Raw genomic sequence first — 19,103 nt, forward strand, 5'->3', positions numbered from 1 at the left:
AACATACACAGAATTGATTGCAGAAAAGTAAGCAACCAAAGCCATCAACTCGTGGATCTAATATCTGAAGTTACTGTTTTCTTTTGCTGAAATAGGAAAGGGAAGAAATTGCGAAAGAATAAAGCTGGGAAATGTTACAAGTAGGGATGGAAGAAAAATCCCACAGCTAACTAGCCGGCGGTAGCCATCACGTGGCTATAGCCTTGTGCCCCAGGTACTATGCAAAAATAAGTTACTTGCATATAAAGAAGTGGTATGCAGTATAACTGAAAGAAATACCCACCCCATTGTAGGAGTGCTGACAGTTGCTCTGACTAGTGGTGGTGGCTGCTGCTGGGCTGCTGCCAGGTGGCTCGTCGTAGGGGACATGGCCAGCGACACCTGTAACAGCGGCAGTATGGAAAGTCTCTCTCTCTCTCTCTCTCTCTCTCTCTCTCTCTCTCTCTCTCACACACACACACACACACACACACACACACACACACACACACACACACACACACACAGGAACAAAATATGCATTTTTCATATATAGCACTACTGAAGCAATGGAAGTGAACTGACCAATTGCTGTGGCAGTTTGGCAACAGTGTACAGTTCATACATTGAGTGCTAAAGTGCGCGCCATTTATGATGGCAGCCGAGTTTAGGTTCGTTCTGCGCATCTGACGTCACAAAACACAGTCAGCCAATGAACAGAGAACGACGTTGCCAGAGCTCGACTGCAGTGCAGAGCATGGACGAGTGTCTTCAGTTTTAGAAACGTTCAGTCATAAGTAAAGTAATTGGACAAAAGCAATGTCTTGATAGCAGACTTTCTTTTATAGAAAGTTTGGAAAAAGCATTCTTTGTACCAATTGCTTCATATTCTATTAATTAATAAACCAAACAGGCAGTAAGCCTCCTAATTCAGGCGATAGCAAGGAAAGGTGTTTGTATCATTCTCACTAACCGCTTTCTCGCAATAAAGAACAGCGGTAATCGTTTATTTCCTATTGTACTTCGACAAAACATAAGTAATTCGTGTTTGTCGGTATTTTGCGTAATATTTTAAAGTAGTCCGGGAAAAATATCAGGCCATAAGTTGCGTTAGCGTAATGGATTAAGTGTATGGCCGCTAATCAAAAGGTCCTGAGTTCAAACCGTAATCGGTGTTTAGTATTTTCATTATTTTAAAAACAATATAGAAGTGTCCTACTTCATGAATTTTATTCTCTTGAATGTAATTTTTTGAAATTTCAGTGGCAACTAACAACGACAATATGGAAAGTATACACTATGGACTTTTACCTCTGCAAACTCTTCAAAATTTCATGCAATGGTTTACTACATCTAATGCTGCACAATAACTGCGTTGAACAGTGAAACAAAATTAAGTCATTTATGGGGGGAAGGAATCAGTCCAAAAGATGTGTAAAAATCAAATTTTTGGGCCAAATAGTTTTTGTGAAATTGAATGATAAAGCGTGTCAAAGCAGTCGAAACACCATGTGTCTGCACAGGCGAGCAGCGCAATGATGACAAAATCGCGCACATCGTGGAATGCGGGGAGCTCGTCTCTGCAGCAGCGAAAGGGTTAATGCGGCCGTGGTGGCTTCACTTCATAAACTGCGCGCTCCCCCCTAAACGTAAGTTCGTGAACTATACTATGCGCTGCTTCTCTTGGCGCATACAACTGGCAACGCAGCAATCTCCCGCGTCTGGGTGGGCATGCGCGAACCGCCAAGATAAAAGAATTGAACTATAGTGCTCTGGTTGGAGGAAATAGCTCCAATGCATGAAGTGTCAACCAACAAGTAATTTGAATCAGATTTTAGAATATCAGTTCAGATGAGCAACTTTGTGGGTGGGTGGGATGTTAAATATCCTTCACTTAAGTGTCGTTGGAGTGCACATTTTTCAGTCTCAAATACTGTGTATTGTCTTGAGACGTGAAATAAATGTGCAGGAAGAATACCTATGTGCACAACTTAACATTCACAGAGTCCATTTACTCTGCATAAAAGTAAGTACGAAGTTTGATGTATGTGCCTTATTTATTTCAGCAAGCATGAAATATGTTTTACAAACAACCAAAGTGGACACCTGCCTAAATCTTGTCAGATAACCTTGGCATTTATTATACCACTGGATCTACTAATTTATAACTCATACACCTTTGTTCCTCTTTTTCAGCCCCAATGTTCAATTTTATCTGAAGACTGATCAAAAGGTCTCCCCTCTTGAACTGCCCCCTTTCCTTAGCAATAAAATAACTAATATTTGTTGTTGCAAGTTCCAAATCCACTGACCATTAATGTGATTTGTACTGTAATGCACTTAACAGACTACTTTACAAAGTACTTGTAGATGACTGATTAATTTTATGTGTAAATGTTAGCGATTAGAAGATTAATGAATACAGCAAAGTGCACTTAAAAATATTATAGCAGAAATAAATAAGGTACAATAGTTTTCTACAGCAAACATATCAGTAGTGAAACATATTTAAATTTGACAACAAAACTAAACAATGGAAAATCCAGGATGGAAAGTAACAATACCAGAGAAGGAAAGTTGTTACTCACCATATAGCGGAGATGCTGAGTCACGATAGGCACAATAAAAAGATTCACACAATTAAAGCTTTCGGCCATTAAGGCCTTTGTCAGCAGTAGACACACACACACACACACACACACACACACACACACACACAAACGCAACTTGCACACGCATCTGCAGTCTCAGAGAGCTGGTGGTCTCAGCTCTCTGAGACTGCAGATGCGTGTGCAAGTTGCGTTTGTGTGTGTGTGTGTGTGTGTGTGTGTGTGTGTGTGTGTGTGTCTACTGCTGTGAAAGGCCTTAATGGCCGAAAGCTTTAATTGTGTGAATCTTTTTATTGTGCCTATCGTGACTCAGCATCTCTGCTATATGGTGAATAGCAACTTTCCTTCTCTGGTATTGTGAAAACAAAACTTAACATACTATTGTTCTACACTACACATGCTGCTACCTTTTAATAACAAATTAACCAATGCACTGGAAGAACCTTTAGTTTACTATTTAAGTTTTTGTTTTGTCTCTAATCAGAAATGTGGCATAACAGGTTAAATAATCAAAAACTGCTGTAGATGTGTAATGGATCACTTTTAGAGCCACAGTCAATTTTATGGAATTATAAATTTTTTTAAACTATTGTATGTGCAAGTTACTAGCCAATCAAAATTGTGCTAAATGTCATAGGTGAACACTCATGTTCTAAAGGACTTATCCAACTTCAATACATACAATTTTATGAAGGTTAAGTTATCCCAAATCTGATGTAAAATAAGTATAAAATTTTAATATTTTTTTTCTCTAACAATGATAAAAGTGCCACAAACTGTCGAAATTCCGGTGTCTTCGCAGCTTTTAAGACACATTCCATGCAAAACACTATTTAACATAATTTTTTTTGTTTTGTACAAAGACAATAAAAATACATGTACATGCAATAATACCCACGAAACATTCAAATTTCTTTGAAGTATGGACTCATACACACAGGATACAATACTCTGCGAATACATATAGCAATTCTCCACCATAAGGTACCGATGAAGTCATAAAGGTAGCTCCCAGTAATTGTGTTAATTCACACACTAGGCCTTAACTGCAATAATGAACAAGAGCGTTCAGGGATGTGGGATTACAGCTTCATCTATGCAATGGAAGGACATTTAATTTAGTATTAAAATTTTCCTTTTGCTGTCAATCAACTGGTTAAAAGAAAATTGCTCCACTGTGAGTGGACATTCATCCTAGAGCAACTGAACATCTTTATCACGAGCGGTGTGGAAGTTTTTTGAGACAGCGCAACAGGACTTCATAGTGAGCTGGACAATGTGACTGATTAGATGCTCTGTACTAGTGCTCTGTTAATAAAGAGGATTCTCATTATCCAGATGTGTTGTCTCTGTAGGTGGTTTACTACTGCTGTAGTATCCCACCTAACAACTGTGTTTTCTTCTCAGTAGTATTAAGGCTTTCTTTAATTTTTCGAACCTATTAAATTCAACACTAAAACAGAATTCAGTGTGTCGATGCTAACATCTTGCAGCAATTAGAACAATTACTGGCAGCTTCATTGTTACTGTTTTCTGTCTAATAATTACTTAACTGAAATGACCAAATTTCACTAAATCAAATACAGTGCTCAAGTGACACCTCAAATAATTTACTCTGTCATCTATTACTACTGGCAGTATGCAGATAAGTTTAGTATTGTAATTTAGATGGAGAATACCATCGGATAATGTGTAACAACGTTTTTTCTTCCCCCTCCCAGCAGATTGGTTAGATGCTATAGTCTCATTCCCTTTCACCATTTACTAACCTGAGGATAATACTGCGGAGCCATTCTAGGGCGAACAGGAGTGTAAGATCTATTACTGGCAGTTGTAGATGTGTTCATCTGCAACTAAACAACAAAAATTCAAATAATAAAAACCAATACAAGACCATGGTTCAGGCAACATACATAAAATATTCTTTCAGCAATTGTGATAGCAGCAGTTCGTACTAAATATCATAGAGGTTTCATACTGCAAACATTTCATCAATTCCGTGGTAAGTTATGCACAGCAATTTCTATAAGAGCCACTGAAATTTTCTTTTTCGCTACACTACAAAGGTTTAGAGCCTCACTGGTTTGAGTACTTGCCATTTGTTAACCTAGGTTAGCATGCAATGTGCCAAAATGATTTTCGCTCAATGGAACTTAAAAATTGAGGTGCATGCTTGAAGAAAACTGAAGCCTGAATATAATCTGATCATCGTAACTCCAAGAAGCTTAAAGAAAAACTTCAAGTATTCATATACATTTCAAATGTTTGGAACATCCCATCAATAACAATTGTCCAACTTATTTGGAGTAATGCACTGACAGTAATTAGATGTAGAATTTTTTTTAAATAGTATTTTTGGTTTATTGGTTGGTTGGTTTTGGGGAAAGAGACCAAACAGCGAGGTCATCGGTCTCATCGGATTAGGGAAGGACAGGGAAGGAAGTCGGCCGTGCCCTTTCAGAGGAACCATCCCGGCATTTGCCTGGAGCGATTTAGGGAAATCACGGAAAACGTAAATCAGGATGGCCGGACGCGGGATTGAACCGTCGTCCTCCCGAATGCGAGTCCAGTGTGCTAACCACTGCGCCACCTCGCTCGGTTTTGGTTTATATTTGAAGACATAGCAACTGGGGAGAATGATATACAAACATCAGCATACGCAAACAGAAAAATAGCTCTTTGAAACAGGAAAAAAGGAAGAATGTACACTGTTTATGCAAAAAAAGTCCACCACAAAATGGCACTACAAACTACTTTTACGATGAAATAAATTTACAAATACCATACCTCACCCAGCAGTTACACACATCTGAATTGCTGGATGTGTAACCAAAGCACAGTGAAATAGCACACATTAATCCATAGGTAAAACAAACACACACTATAGACCAGAGTCCTTCACAATATGGAATTCTCTACAATAGTGACATGTATAAGAAAAAGCCGTTATCACACAATGGAAGAGTCGAAAGACGGACATGTCAAAACAGTAGCCCATGATGGGCAGCATTGTTGTGCCCCTTGTCAACTCCTAATAAAGTTACATAATCAATTCCTTCCCTGCCTGCAGGTACACATACACAGTCATGGTATGCAATGAAATCCTGTCCCCGCAGTACCGTCGCACAATGCTGGAAGTGTCAAAACAAAAACCTATCACTTTATTGATGGGCTGCACCAAGTGTTTTTTTTTTTTTTTTGCTCTCCAGTGGTGTGCGAAGGTATCATGCCCATGTGTATCTTCAGGCAAAGAAGAAATTATATACCTAACTTTATTTTTCAAGTTTTAATTATAAGCTTTATACTATCCCACTTAAGCACTGAGAAGATTGTACTTTTGTTTTGGCAGTATGTTACATCGCTTCAGCACAAATTATGTAATGTGTAGGTAGAGAGAGTCCTGGCTGAAATGATCTCTGAATGTAAATAAACCAGTAATCTTCCCACCCCCTATTCTTTACAGAATTCAGTCCAGCTTCCAAAATTTGATTAAATGAGTTACGGTGTTAAATATTTGACCTTTAAGCTTGTACACAAGGAAGTGTCCAGGAAAAGTTTGAAATTATGTTCACAATTTGTTTAAAGTCACTAAGTGCTAACATTATCAAACATTGGTTGAGTGGAGTATGGGTAGTTTGCACTCTGTTTTGAGCAAAAGCTAATTTTTCACACACCTTAATGTTTATAATGCCATATTTCCTGAATAATGTTACAATTTTACACGTACATTCAATGGTATTGTGGATAATGTCTGCAAAATATGATGCGAACAGAGTTAGTAAAATAGTAATAAATTAAAATGTCATGCTTGGTGCAACAATTTTACAGCATGAACAGCAAAGTGAGAGAAAGTTTGTAATTATTTGAAATCATGTATAATGTTTGTTGAAGGTTGGTAATTGTTGTCATTCTCACATAGTGGATGAACCGAGACTGGGTAATTGACACACTGTGGGTTAGGCTATCTCAAGACATTTACAAACTTTCTAACTGTAAGAACTGCCTTACTGTGTTAAATCTTGGACTATACCTCTTATTGAGTAGATTAAGACAGAATTTTAAATTTAGTTAATAATTGTATGAAAATCAAATTTTTGTTGCCCTTAGAAGTTATTCAGATAGGCAACCTTTACTTTGAACCTTGCAATACAAAGCAGGTTTGCCGTTCAGTAGTATAGATTACTAACACTAAATAACCAACATCCTTCTGTTGACTAAATGTCTGTATCTTATTCCTGCATTTGTGTTAACATACAAAATTCCAGTGTTCCTACCCTGCTTTGATCAGAGCTGTCATCTTCAGAATAGATTTTATCGTATTATTCATCACTTTACTTTTTTTAAAAGATTTATTTATTTATTTCATGTTCCGCTGATCCAGAAAATGAGTGAATTGCAAGGATATGGAACATGTCAAACTGTATATAGTTCAAGATGTAACACACACAAAAAATAAAAGATACAATGCAAATAAAATCTCACATTGAGAACATGCACCCAATCAACAGAATATTGTGTTACACTGGGGAATCATCGGTAAAAATTGACCATAAAAAATAAATAAATAAATAAAACAATCTGTATTAGGTACTCTTTCAGAATATGTTTGAATTTTTGCAGTTGTTTCGGAGGGCATTGGATATGCACTGGAAGTGCTTAAAGCTGGAGTACAAAGCTCTTTTCTGAACCAGAGTTCGAATTTCAGTTCAATGTGCAAACACTTTTTGGTTCTTGTGTTGTTGTCGTCATGTTGTTTACTTTTGTCTTTGTACAGAGAAAAGTTTACAGCCAACAAGGAACAAATATACGTTAGGTAAAAAGTTGGTAAGGATATCTTCCTTTAGAAACAAGTAACTGCATGTGTGTATGATGGGCACCACTCATTCTGATAGCCATTTTTCGCACAGTGAATTTTTTTTTCCAAGACATTGGTTCCCACAGAATATAATAGCATACAACATTAATGAATGAATGTAGCCAAATTAGGAAGCCTTAATGGCATCTACTTTACACACAGAAGCAGTAATTCATAGTGCAAATATTGCAGAACATAGCGCAAATATTGCAGAACTAAGTCTTTTGAAAAGGTGAAAAATGTTGTGCATCCAGTAATTTTGTAACAACTTTCTGAATAGATTGATCTCTACACTTTACGTTAATTTCTTCAAGATTTCATTGTGGTGCATGGGACCCCAAATCATGGGTTTTATCTGAATTGAGCGAAAGACCATTGGAACAAAACCAACTTAAATTTTCACTAAAAACTTTGTTCGTAGTTTGTTCAAGACTGTTGCTACACAGTTCATCAATGAGAACTGCGGTATCATTTGCAAAAAGGGTAAAGTTACTCTTTGTATTGGAACAAAAAGGAATGTCATTAATGAAAATAACAAACTGCAGCAGAGGAGCCTTGTGGCACGCCACAATTTAAGCCTCCCTCTACATATAAGGCTGGCTCTCTGGATAAGCCTTTCAGAATTACAGTCTGCTTTCAGTCTAGGTATGACTGAAACCATAATATTCTGCCTTTTTCAAAAGGATTTGATGGTTTATACAATCACAACATTTTGAGAGAAAACAAAAAAATATCTACTGGTAACACTTTTTGGTAATGGCTTCCAGAATTTGATCTTGCATATTGTGGAAGTAGAAATGATTGACAATTAATCTGTACACAAGTTTATCAAGAATTTTTGAACAGATGATTAAAAGGGAGATTAGGCGATATTTTGTGATTTATTTTTATCACCTTTCTTAAAGAGCAGAATCACTACAGCCAATTGTAGTATATCAGGGACAATTCCTTCTCGGAGAGATGTACTGAATATATTGCATAAGGCTCGACTTGTATGTTTATAAAAATATTTAAATATGTTACTAGAAACACTGTCCACACCAACATACTTTTTATTCTTTAATGGCTTCGTTATTCTTTCAATCTCATTTAATGTAACAAATGGTAAGGATATCTGTGGGGTTCTGTTGCTGGTAGCTTTCTGTAGAAGAGCCATTGCTTCATCCACAGATCCTTTTCTACTGTTGTCGAAAAATGTTTGTTCAATATTTCTGCAACCATCTAATGTTCCTTTATAATATTATCTTCTTGTTAAATTTCTATCTATGTCATGTTTCTAGTCTTTTTCTGCTATTTCCCTCTTTTTCACATTCCAAATTGTTTTTGTTTTATTTTCTGATATGTGAATTCCAGTTTTCATGTACCTACTTTAGAGTGCTAAAGTAATGTTTGTTGTCTCTTTGGGCCATTACACGTTTTGAGAGAACTACATAGCATCCTCTTTGTTGTCCATGTTGTTTTATTCCCGCAGTGAGCCAATTCTGTCAGCGGTTACATGGGTGTTACTATTTTTTTTAACGGAAGATAGCATCAAAGAGACATGAATTCATTTAACAATGTATTACATTTTTCATTTAAATCTGTTTCACTGTAAACTGGACTCCAGTTTACCACTTTTGTAAATACAACCTTTTTTTTTTTGTTCGCTGCATCAATTCTGTTACTAAAGATTTATTGCAACCTCCTCACTTTATATCAAAAATAATTACAGCCGTGAAATCGACAATGCTAATTTTACAAACATATGGACCAGATTTATTCTCTGCAGGTATGGCAATAAGATAGTGAGAAAGTTTCAAAGCAGTACAGTAATGTAAGTAATTATTTACTAATTGCCAGCAATGCGAAGAAACATGTACGCAATGGTATTTGGATCCTGAAGGCCACTCCAAGTAACATAAAAATTTAAAAGTTGAAAATCTCCCTTCAAAATTTCTCAACAGATCTACACAATTCTGAAAAGCAGTAAATTGATGCAGTTAGTTATAAAATCGGGTATTTACTAACAAAACAGCTCCCTAGATTTATAACAAAAAATCATAAAATTATGTGCATGTGAGGGATAAGAATGAATTTAATTCACGTAGTGCAAATCACTTACTGCACTTGCACACGGGGTACACTGGACACTAGTAATGTCTCATCAAGTCAGGTTAGGGGTAGCAGATAGGATAATGTTATGGGGTAACCAATGTCAAGGTCTTAAACCAAATGACTCCTACATTTCAGCAAGTATGGACAGCTTGCATAGAGTGAACTGCCTGTTCTTCACTTTTCTCAGGCCCAACATCTCTGTATTCCTGTTGATATCATCCTTCCATCTTGTTCATGGCTACTTCTGCCCTCCACAGATCCTGAGAATGCTTCGTCTTCCTCTTCCATCATAATTAGGTGTCTAGCACACATCAATCTTCCCTTCATGCTTTGGCTAATAGCAGTTTGTAAGTATAGGTTTGCTACTCTGATTTTTTTAACATCCTCCATTTCTGCCACTGGGCATCCGTCGTGGGCCAAATATTTACCTTAATATCATTCCCTCTAAGACTAGCAGTTTTTGTTCATCTGTTTAGCTTCATGTAAATGGTCCAGAAACAAAGAGCTCCTGGGAGAATTACACTGTGCTACATTCCGATTCCAAAACTTCTCTCAAAACTGCTCTACTGCACAGAATGTCCACGAAAAAATATGTTCTGTTTGCTGGTGCAACCCTTGACTTTATCTCAAGTTCCATACATACAGCTGTACTAGACATATTAACTTTTGTGAAAACAAATTCCTTCATGATACTGGTGATTGCGTCCTTATGTACGCAGTCAGAAGATTTATTGAAATGAACAAAAACCACAAGAATATCAATGTCATGTTACCAACATTTCTCAGTTATCTGTTTGAGCATAAAGAGCTGATCTATAACTGATCTATTCCTTCTGAAGCCACAATGATAGTCCCTATAATTCCTTCTGCTATCAGGATAATTCTCTTCCATAAACACCGAGATAGAATCTTGCAGCTTACACTAGGGAGTGCAACCACTATATAATATTCACATAACAGGGGGTCATTCTGTTTTAGTACAGGACAGATTTTGGCCATTTTTCTGTCATCAGATAGGTTCTCATATTCTCAAACATTCTTTAATAGTTTCCTAATTATTTCAACAAGTACCAGTCCTCGATTGTTATCAGCTCTCCTATAATTTGGCCTTTGCCATCAGCCTTATTGTTTTTGTTTTAATTATTTGCCTTATTTCTTCTTCAACAGATGTCTTCTTTGTGTCTACAGTGTATGGTATTTCACACGGAAGAGATTCAATGCAGTTATCAAAGTTCAGTAATTCTGTGATGTACTCTGCCCATTGCCAACTACTTCCTTGTCATTCATGTAAAGATTTTTCCCTGGTTGCATTTGACAAATGTTTCTTCTTTTATTTCTGTGTTACTTTCTTGACTTTTTGGTACATACTTCCTGTCCTGTGATGGATACAGCCCTCTTTCGCTTCTTCTATTAGCTGGTTGTAATATTTCCACTTCTCCTGTCTTAGTATAGATTCCTTTTCCTTTCTTATCCTGATACACCTGTGTTTTAACTCCTGGTCTGCACTATTTTCTAACCCCATCTTCCTAGCCAGCTTTCTGTCTTCAATTTTTTGGTTGCGTACATAGCTGAATCACACCTTCCCTGATCTCTCTCATTTGCCTAGAGTTTTAGAGGTTACGCTGTTTTACAGGTTCCTTAATTTGAAAGCAACTGTGGTTGGTATCACAGTCTCCTATCTTTTCCTCACGTCTGCTTAAGTATTCCGCTAGTGTTGACTCATGTTCTTTTGATCCCTATCTCTTTTAAGGTATTTATATCGTAATACGTTGTCTCATTTCCTTAATGTCAGAATGCATAAAATGCTTCTGCACTTACTTGTTATTTTCTATCAATTATTAATGAATTTGTCTGTGATATAAATCTTAGGTGTGGTGACAAGCTTGGTTTGTCACAAAGCCACAGGTCAACGAAAGGTAGTAGGTGACATTCTCACTCATAATTGGTGAAACCCAAAAAATGTGGATGCAAAATTAAATGTCAATACAAAGTCTTGTTTCTCTAGTCTTCCACACTTGCTTGTTTAGTTGTGTAATTGTAACCTGTACTATATTACAAACCTAGTAAACATAGGATACTTCGTCATCGAAGCCACCAAAAATTGTGACGTTTCCTGTGAAATCTTCAAACACTCAAAGCAACTTTTCCTATGCCACTGTCGCTACTATACCTCGGCAGCTCAAAAATTCCGAGCGGCGCAGCTTACTTTCTCCTACACCCCCGTGTTTAAAATTTTGGTCTAAAATGTGCCCTGCACTGCACCTACCACTGACCATCAGTATCTCCTGTCTCTTTGGCTCTCACTGCTGTTGTCTTTGTCCATATCTTTTTCTCTTCCACTACCACTGTCTCTCTGCTACTCTTCATCAGCATAAAAAAAAGGGAAAATTTTTGGTGAGGAAGGTGAAATGAGGTTTGAGGAAGCTGGCTGCCCATTTTTTTGTCAAGATTCTTTTTAAGTTCAAAGACGAACATATCTGCCATTTTTGTGCTCCTACAGGAGTATTTTTCCATTGGTTCCCTTTTTATCCATTACAGCAGGGTATGCTGCTTGTGTAAAATGACCTCTACAGATCAGTAAAGTTTTGACAGTTTATTTGTATAATTTCCTTCTCATACCATCCATTGAGTCTCCCCTGACCAGGGTTATGGGTAACTTTTCCAAACTCTATCCCTTTTCCTAAACCTCTCCAGTCCTATTCTTTCCCCTTCAACCCTTCTGCCAGAAGAAGGAGCCAATGGCTCCAAAAGTTTGCACAAGTAAAACTTTTCTTTAGGTGGGTATTCTCCTGCAGCTACTTGGTAAGTAGATTATTTTATCTATTTAGTTAGATTATATTTATATAATTGGGCACATTTATACAGGGTGTTAAGAAGTGTCAAATACTTGGTAGTACTCATCGAAACAAGAAAAATAAGTCTAACAAACATGGGTACAAAAATACATACTTCCGAGATAAACACATATTTACAGAAAGTGTTGCGCGATGCTTGGTTACTGATATTGGTACAGTCTTGCATTGCCACTCCATCAAATGTGTCGGAAAGGCAGTATGATGTCTTACTCACAGTACTCTACCTACCATTAGATGGTGTGCAGTCAGTTGTGTGGTTCAAGTCATGTTGTAGACTACGTTACTTTCTGTCATGTTTGTGAGCCTTATAGTACAGTACTGTCAACCCTGGGCATATAACACGGTGTTTTACCTTCTTCCAAACATGGATTCACTTATGTGTTTTTAATGAGTTGTGGTGTTTGTATGTACAAATGGTGTGGTACGTCTACATTTTCTCTCTTCCAGCACTTGTTAGCAATGGAAACCTATTACCTAATAAGTGAAATGATGGATATGATATTCTGCTACGGTTTAACAAATGGACGTAGTCTATGAACCCTATTCACAGTGCAGTGTACCCTCGGATAAGCTGTTTGGTAGACTCTTCCAGTGTTTGGGGGAAACAGGTACCCCTGCACCTCAGAAAACTGCCAGTGAAAGCCTCAGCACAGTCCATATGCCTGACATGTGCTACGTTCGATAGACCAGTGTGCGACCAATGTGCGACCAATGTGCAACGATTAGCAGCAGCTGTAGGCATGTCTCACACTCTTATCTGGGGGGTGGGGGAGGGGGGAGGGTGGGTGTACTTCACAGACAATTGCTGTACCCATATCACCTATGGCCTATGGCGCATTCAGGCCCTAAGGCCACAGGAACATTTTGACAGATGGTGGTTCTGTCAATTGCTTTTGCAAAAGTGTGCTGCAGATCCACTGTTCACATTCAAGATTTAATTTACTGATGGGGTAGGGTTCACAAGAGATGGTGGTACGAATTTCCTTAACCAGCATGTATGGGCAGATGTAAATACCCAAGCAATTCAGGAGAAAGGGCAACAACACTGATTCTCAATCAATGTATGGGCAGGCGTACTTGGCAAAAGATTAATAGGAATACGTGCTATCTCAGAGATTAACTGGGGCACATTATCTAGACTTTCTCATTAATGTATCGCCTACCTTGCTAGAGGCTGGACCATTGCAGCAACAAATACAAATGTGGTTTATTCATGATGGCACACCAGCATACTTTCGACACAATGTGCATGGACATCTGATGCAGACATTTGAGGACCACTGGATTAATTAGGGGAAGGAGGGGGTCACACCTTGGCCTGCTCGTTCGCCAGACAGGGGGGCACTTGAAGGAATTGGTCTATGTCATGCCAATCAATGATGTGTTGACACTACAGGATCGTGTCTTCAATGCGTGCCAGCAGACAACAAAAACCGAGCGAGTGTACTTCAAAGGGTGCGTGGCTCCTTACGCCAGAGGGTGCTTTGTCATGAATGGGTGTGGCATTGAACGCCTCCTGTAAACGGTGTTTTATCACAGAAAGTATGCATTTCCAGACCTAGGTTTATTGGACTTACTTTTCTATTTCGATGTGTACTGCCACCTCTCAAAGCATTCGACACTTTTTTTGAACACCCTGTATACTTCATTTTCCTTCAATATCCATCACAGTTGCAATAACAGCCATTTCTTTGTGGTGACTAATTTTGGAGCATCACATCCATTGCAAACCAAGGCCTTAGACATTAAGTATAATGATACAGGTCCCACCACTGTACATGTGAGTAAGCAAATATTCACATTTTTCACCAGTAATCATTACACACATGCAAAATTATAAACTTTGTAAAAGCACACACTGTGACTTTTCAATCAAGTGCAGCAAATTCTGCTGTGTTCAACTGTAAAGAATTCAACTTTTTTGTATCTGGGCAATAATTACTGATGAGAAATAATGAATATTTGGTCACTCACATGTACATTGGTGAAAACTGTACAACTGCACTTCAGTCTAATGCAAAGATTTGAAAATGGACATGATGGTCCGAAACTACAATCCCATCCACGAATGGTGATGGTTTGCGGAGGTCGAGAAACATGCGGGGATTGCATTGTTGTCAGTTCCAAACAATAGTTGGGGTACACACATACACGTGCTTTGTACTTGAGGTAAGTGTATATCCAGCAAAATACGTCTCTCACTTGCTTTTCTGCTTACCACCACAATCTGCCATTACAACTCACAACACATGGAATAAAAATTCACTAAATAATGAAAACGATTCATCCTCGCATTGGATTCGACCTTAACAGCAGAGTGCTCAGAACACTGCTGAATAGTCACTGGCTATTGGAGAATGCTGGCCTTCGATACACAGAATGAGACTAAACTCAGCTACCATCGTTTGTAACTCCAACTATAGTTACCACAAAGAAATGACTGTTATTGCAACTGTGAGGGAAAATAAAGCTTTAATAGATTTAAGTTGCGATAGATTTAACAGTCGAAGTTGCTGGTCCTATCCCTCATCAGTATGTTGGAATGCCACACATTGTACAATTTGATAGATATAAACAACAAATAAGTATGCGTAATATACAGTTAATACGAAATCATGTAGGCCTAAGGATACTCTGCTCAATGATCGCAATTAATCGCTAATGCCCCAGCTTGATTTGTATTTTAAAAGATTAAAAATTATGTCAGAAATATTTTACTGAGTTTGTAATCTTTCCAGTTTTACACATTTTTTAGCATAATTTTCAGTTCTTTTTAGGCAGGTTATGACAATTTATAGTCCCTTTATTGTTGCTGCAGTAGCACTTTGGGAATATTTCTATAAGCATGAAGTGCCGTTTGTACAGTTTTTTGACCTCAAAACCCTTGGGATGACCTTAGAACCCTTGTCAAGTGCTCATTATATCAGTTAAAACCACATTTACATCTCAGACCAGATATTACGTGCTTGAGTACCATAACTTTAAATGGTTGGATCTTGGTAACGGATAATACTGATAAGCTTCAAGTTTCCTCCAGATCATCACCTCAAGAACATATGGTAAAAATTTTAACAACTTGCCATGAGTACAAATGCTAAAAGTGACAATCCCCAGAATATCTATACAAAAAAACAAGGTTTCTTACGGTTTTCTCAGGAACTACCTATGAACATGTAGTACTTTTATAAGCTGCCTAAGGTCCACTCTAGAACACACGTCACACAAAATAACCAACTGTACTAAATTTGCCTGCACTGGAGGAAGAGTTTCAATGTTTAAATTTTGACCCTGTACTGCAAGATAGCTACAAGATACCCTTTCTTCCAATATGCATACAAATAGTTGCTAAGCCAAGGGCTACCAAAAACCTTTGACACTATCTATGATCAATGGAACCCGCAATGCAACCCCCTTATTTTAATGAGCGTTTTTCGGTAAAGGTAGGCAGGGTTCATTGTCATGCACAGACTGATACATCAGGTTGAAAATAAGTCTTTTTGTTCTTGCTAGAGCAGTAAATGTGAAGCTGGTGGTAAACAAAAGAAAAGGTTAACATACAGCACTTACAAATAACCCTTCAGAAAGTTTCATTGGAAAGAAGGTAGAAAAGTATGTTATAGAACTTGGAAGCAATGTCTGTATTCACTATTTTCTCTGAACAGATCAAATGGTTCAAATGGCTCTGAGCACTAGGGGACTCAACTTCTGAGGTCATTAGTCCCCTAGAACTTAGAACTAGTTAAACCTAACTAACCTAAAGATATCACACACATCCATGCCCGAGGCAGGATTCGAACCTGTGACCGTAGCGGTCTCTTGGTTCCAGACTGCAGCACCTAGAACCGCACGGCCACTTCAGCCGGCTGAACAGATCATCCCAAAGAAAATAAAAATGGGTGCTAAACTTGGCGAGAGACTGGAGCATGAGAAAACAGCTCAGTAAGTGCATGAAACACTAACAGTTCAATGTCTACTTAAGTTATTTGCATACTGCACAGATCATGGATGTGATCTCTAGCTATGAAGTGGTAGCAGTCAGTTATAACAATTATAGGCCTAGTACGATCAACTGAAAGAACCAGAGGTTGTAGAGAGTTTCAGGGAGAGCATAAGGGAACAATTGACAGGAATGGGTGAAAGAAATACAATAGAAGAAGAATGGGTAGCTCTGAGGGATTAAGTAGTGAAGGCAGCAGACGATCAAGTAGATAAAAAGACGAGGGCTAATAGAAATCCTTGGGTAACAGAAGAAATATTGAATTTAATTGATGAAAGGAGAAAATATAAAAATGCAGTAAATGAAGCAGGCAAAAAGGAATACAAACGTCTCAAAAATGAGATCGACAGGAAGTGCAAAATGGTTCAGCAGGGGTGGCTAGAGGACAAATGTAAGGATGTAGAGGCTTGTCTCACTAGGGGTAAGATAGATACTGCCTACAGGAAAATTAGAGAGACCTTTGGAGAGAAGAGAACCACTTGTATGAATATCAAGAGCTCAGATGGAAACCCAGTTCTAAGCAAAGAAGGGAAGGCAGAAAGGTGGAAAGAGTATATAGAGGGTTTATACAAGGGCGATGTGCTTGAGGACAATATTATGGAAATGCAAGAGGACGTAGATGAAGACGAAATGGGAGATACGATACTCCGTGAAGAGTTTGACAGAGCACTGAAAGACCCGAGTCGAAACAAGGCCCCGGGAGTAGACAACATTCCATTAGAACTACTGATGGCCTTGGGAGAGCCAGTCATGACAAAACTCTACCATCTGGTAAGCAAGATGTATGAGACAGGCGAAATACCCTCAGACTTCAAGAAGAGTATAATAATTCCAATCCCAAAGAAAGCAGGTGTTGACAGATGTGAAAATTACCGAACTATCAGTTTAACAAGTCACAGCTGCAAAATACTAACGCGAATTCTCTACAGACGAATGGAAAAACTGGTAGAAGCCGACCTCGGGGAAGATCAGTTTGGATTCCGTAGAAAGGTTGGAACACGTGAGGCAATACTAACCTTACGACTTATCTTAGAAGAAAGATTAAGAAAAGGCAAACCTACGTTTCTAGCATTTGTAGACTTGGAGAAAGCTTTTGACAATGTTAACTGGAATACTCTCTTTCAAATTCTGAAGGTGGCAGGGGTAAAATACAGGGAGCGAAAGGCTATTTACAATTTGTACAGAAACCAGATGGCAGTTATAAGAGTCGAGGGGCATGAAAGGGAAGCAGTGGTTGGGAAAGGAGTGAGACAGGGTTGTAGCCTCTCCCCGACGTTATTCAATCTGTATATTGAGCAAGCAGTAAAGGAAACAAAAGAAAAATTCGGAGTAGGCATTAAAATTCATGGAGAAGAAGTAAAAACTTTGAGGTTCGCCGATGACATTGTAATTCTGTCAGAGACAGCAAAGGACTTGGAAGAGCAGTTGAACGGAATGGACAGTGTCTTGAAAGGAGGATATAAGATGAACATCAACAAAAGCAAAACGAGGATAATGGAATGTAGTCAAATTAAATCAGGTGATGCTGAGGGAATTAGATTAGGAAATGAGACACTTCAAGTAGTAAAGGAGTTTTGCTATTTAGGGAGTAAAATAACTGATGATGGTCGAAGTAGAGAGGATATAAAATGTAGACTGGCAATGGCAAGGAAATCGTTTCTGAAGAAGAGAAATTTGTTAACGTCGAGTATAGATTTAAGTGTCAGGAAGTCGTTTCTGAAAGTATTTGTATGGAGTGTAGCCATGTATGGAAGTGAAACATGGACAATAACTAGTTTGGACAAGAAGAGAATAGAAGCTTTCGAAATGTGGTGCTACAGAAGAATGCTGAAGATAAGGTGGGTAGATCACGTAACTAATGAGGAGGTATTGAATAGGATTGGGGAGAAGAGAAGTTTGTGGCACAACTTGACTAGAAGAAGGGATCGGTTGGTAGGACATGTTTTGAGGCATCAAGGGATCACAAATTTAGCATTGGAGGGCAGCGTGGAGGGTAAAAATCGTAGAGGGAGACCAAGAGATGAATACACTAAACAGATTCAGAAGGATGTAGGTTGCAGTAGGTACTGGGAGATGAAGAAGCTTGCACAGGATAGAGTAGCATGGACAGCTGCATCAAACCAGTCTCAGGACTGAAGACCACAACAACAACAACAGGCCTAGTACATTTTCTCAATTGAAAATGTTGCAACTTGGTAACAATGATTAAGTATTAAGTTCAATTGAAGTGTTTATAGTGGATCCCTAAGAATAAAGTGAAAATGAAAATTGGGCAATGAAATTCATCAAAATATGCTTTGAAATAAAAGTTGTATGAAGTTATTATAAACAGGTTACAAGTGCTGACTGCTTGGTGCCTGAAGACATGGAAACAATCAAAGTCAAAATACTAAAGAACATGATATGAGGAGTAAATATCAAAACAGACTAGAAGAAGAGCCGAAATTTATATAGAAGATGCATTCTGGTCAGGTATGGAATTGAAGTATTCACAAAACATTTACTGAATACAAGAAGATTGGAATAGTTCTGAACTTAGGGTGAATATATCACAAAGCCTCCAAGCGTGGACAACAAAGATCATTTCTATAAATAGAACTGAAAACAAAACTATATAGAATGCTCAACTCACATATGTATGTACCAAAAAATGCTTAAAACTGAATACATACTCAGAAAAATGTGTGTGAAAGTGAAGTGACTGATACACATTT

General features: G+C 38.0%; 1 protein-coding gene across 3 annotated transcripts in view; it reads right to left on the reverse strand.

Moving 5' to 3' along the window:
• Nucleotides 1-19,103, reverse strand: part of LOC124804632 — a 100,016-nt gene that overhangs the window by 60,673 nt on the left and 20,240 nt on the right. For all 3 annotated transcript variants that reach the window (XM_047264844.1, XM_047264845.1, XM_047264843.1), the window contains exons 3-4: nucleotides 4,358-4,441; nucleotides 284-381 (exon numbers count right to left, since the gene is read on the reverse strand). In XM_047264844.1, the coding sequence (XP_047120800.1) occupies nucleotides 284-381; nucleotides 4,358-4,441 (182 nt within the window). The remainder of the gene's footprint in view (nucleotides 1-283; nucleotides 382-4,357; nucleotides 4,442-19,103) is intronic.

The sequence above is a fragment of the Schistocerca piceifrons genome, chromosome 7 (genome assembly GCF_021461385.2).
Source record: "Schistocerca piceifrons isolate TAMUIC-IGC-003096 chromosome 7, iqSchPice1.1, whole genome shotgun sequence".
Lineage (NCBI taxonomy): Eukaryota > Metazoa > Arthropoda > Insecta > Orthoptera > Acrididae > Schistocerca > Schistocerca piceifrons.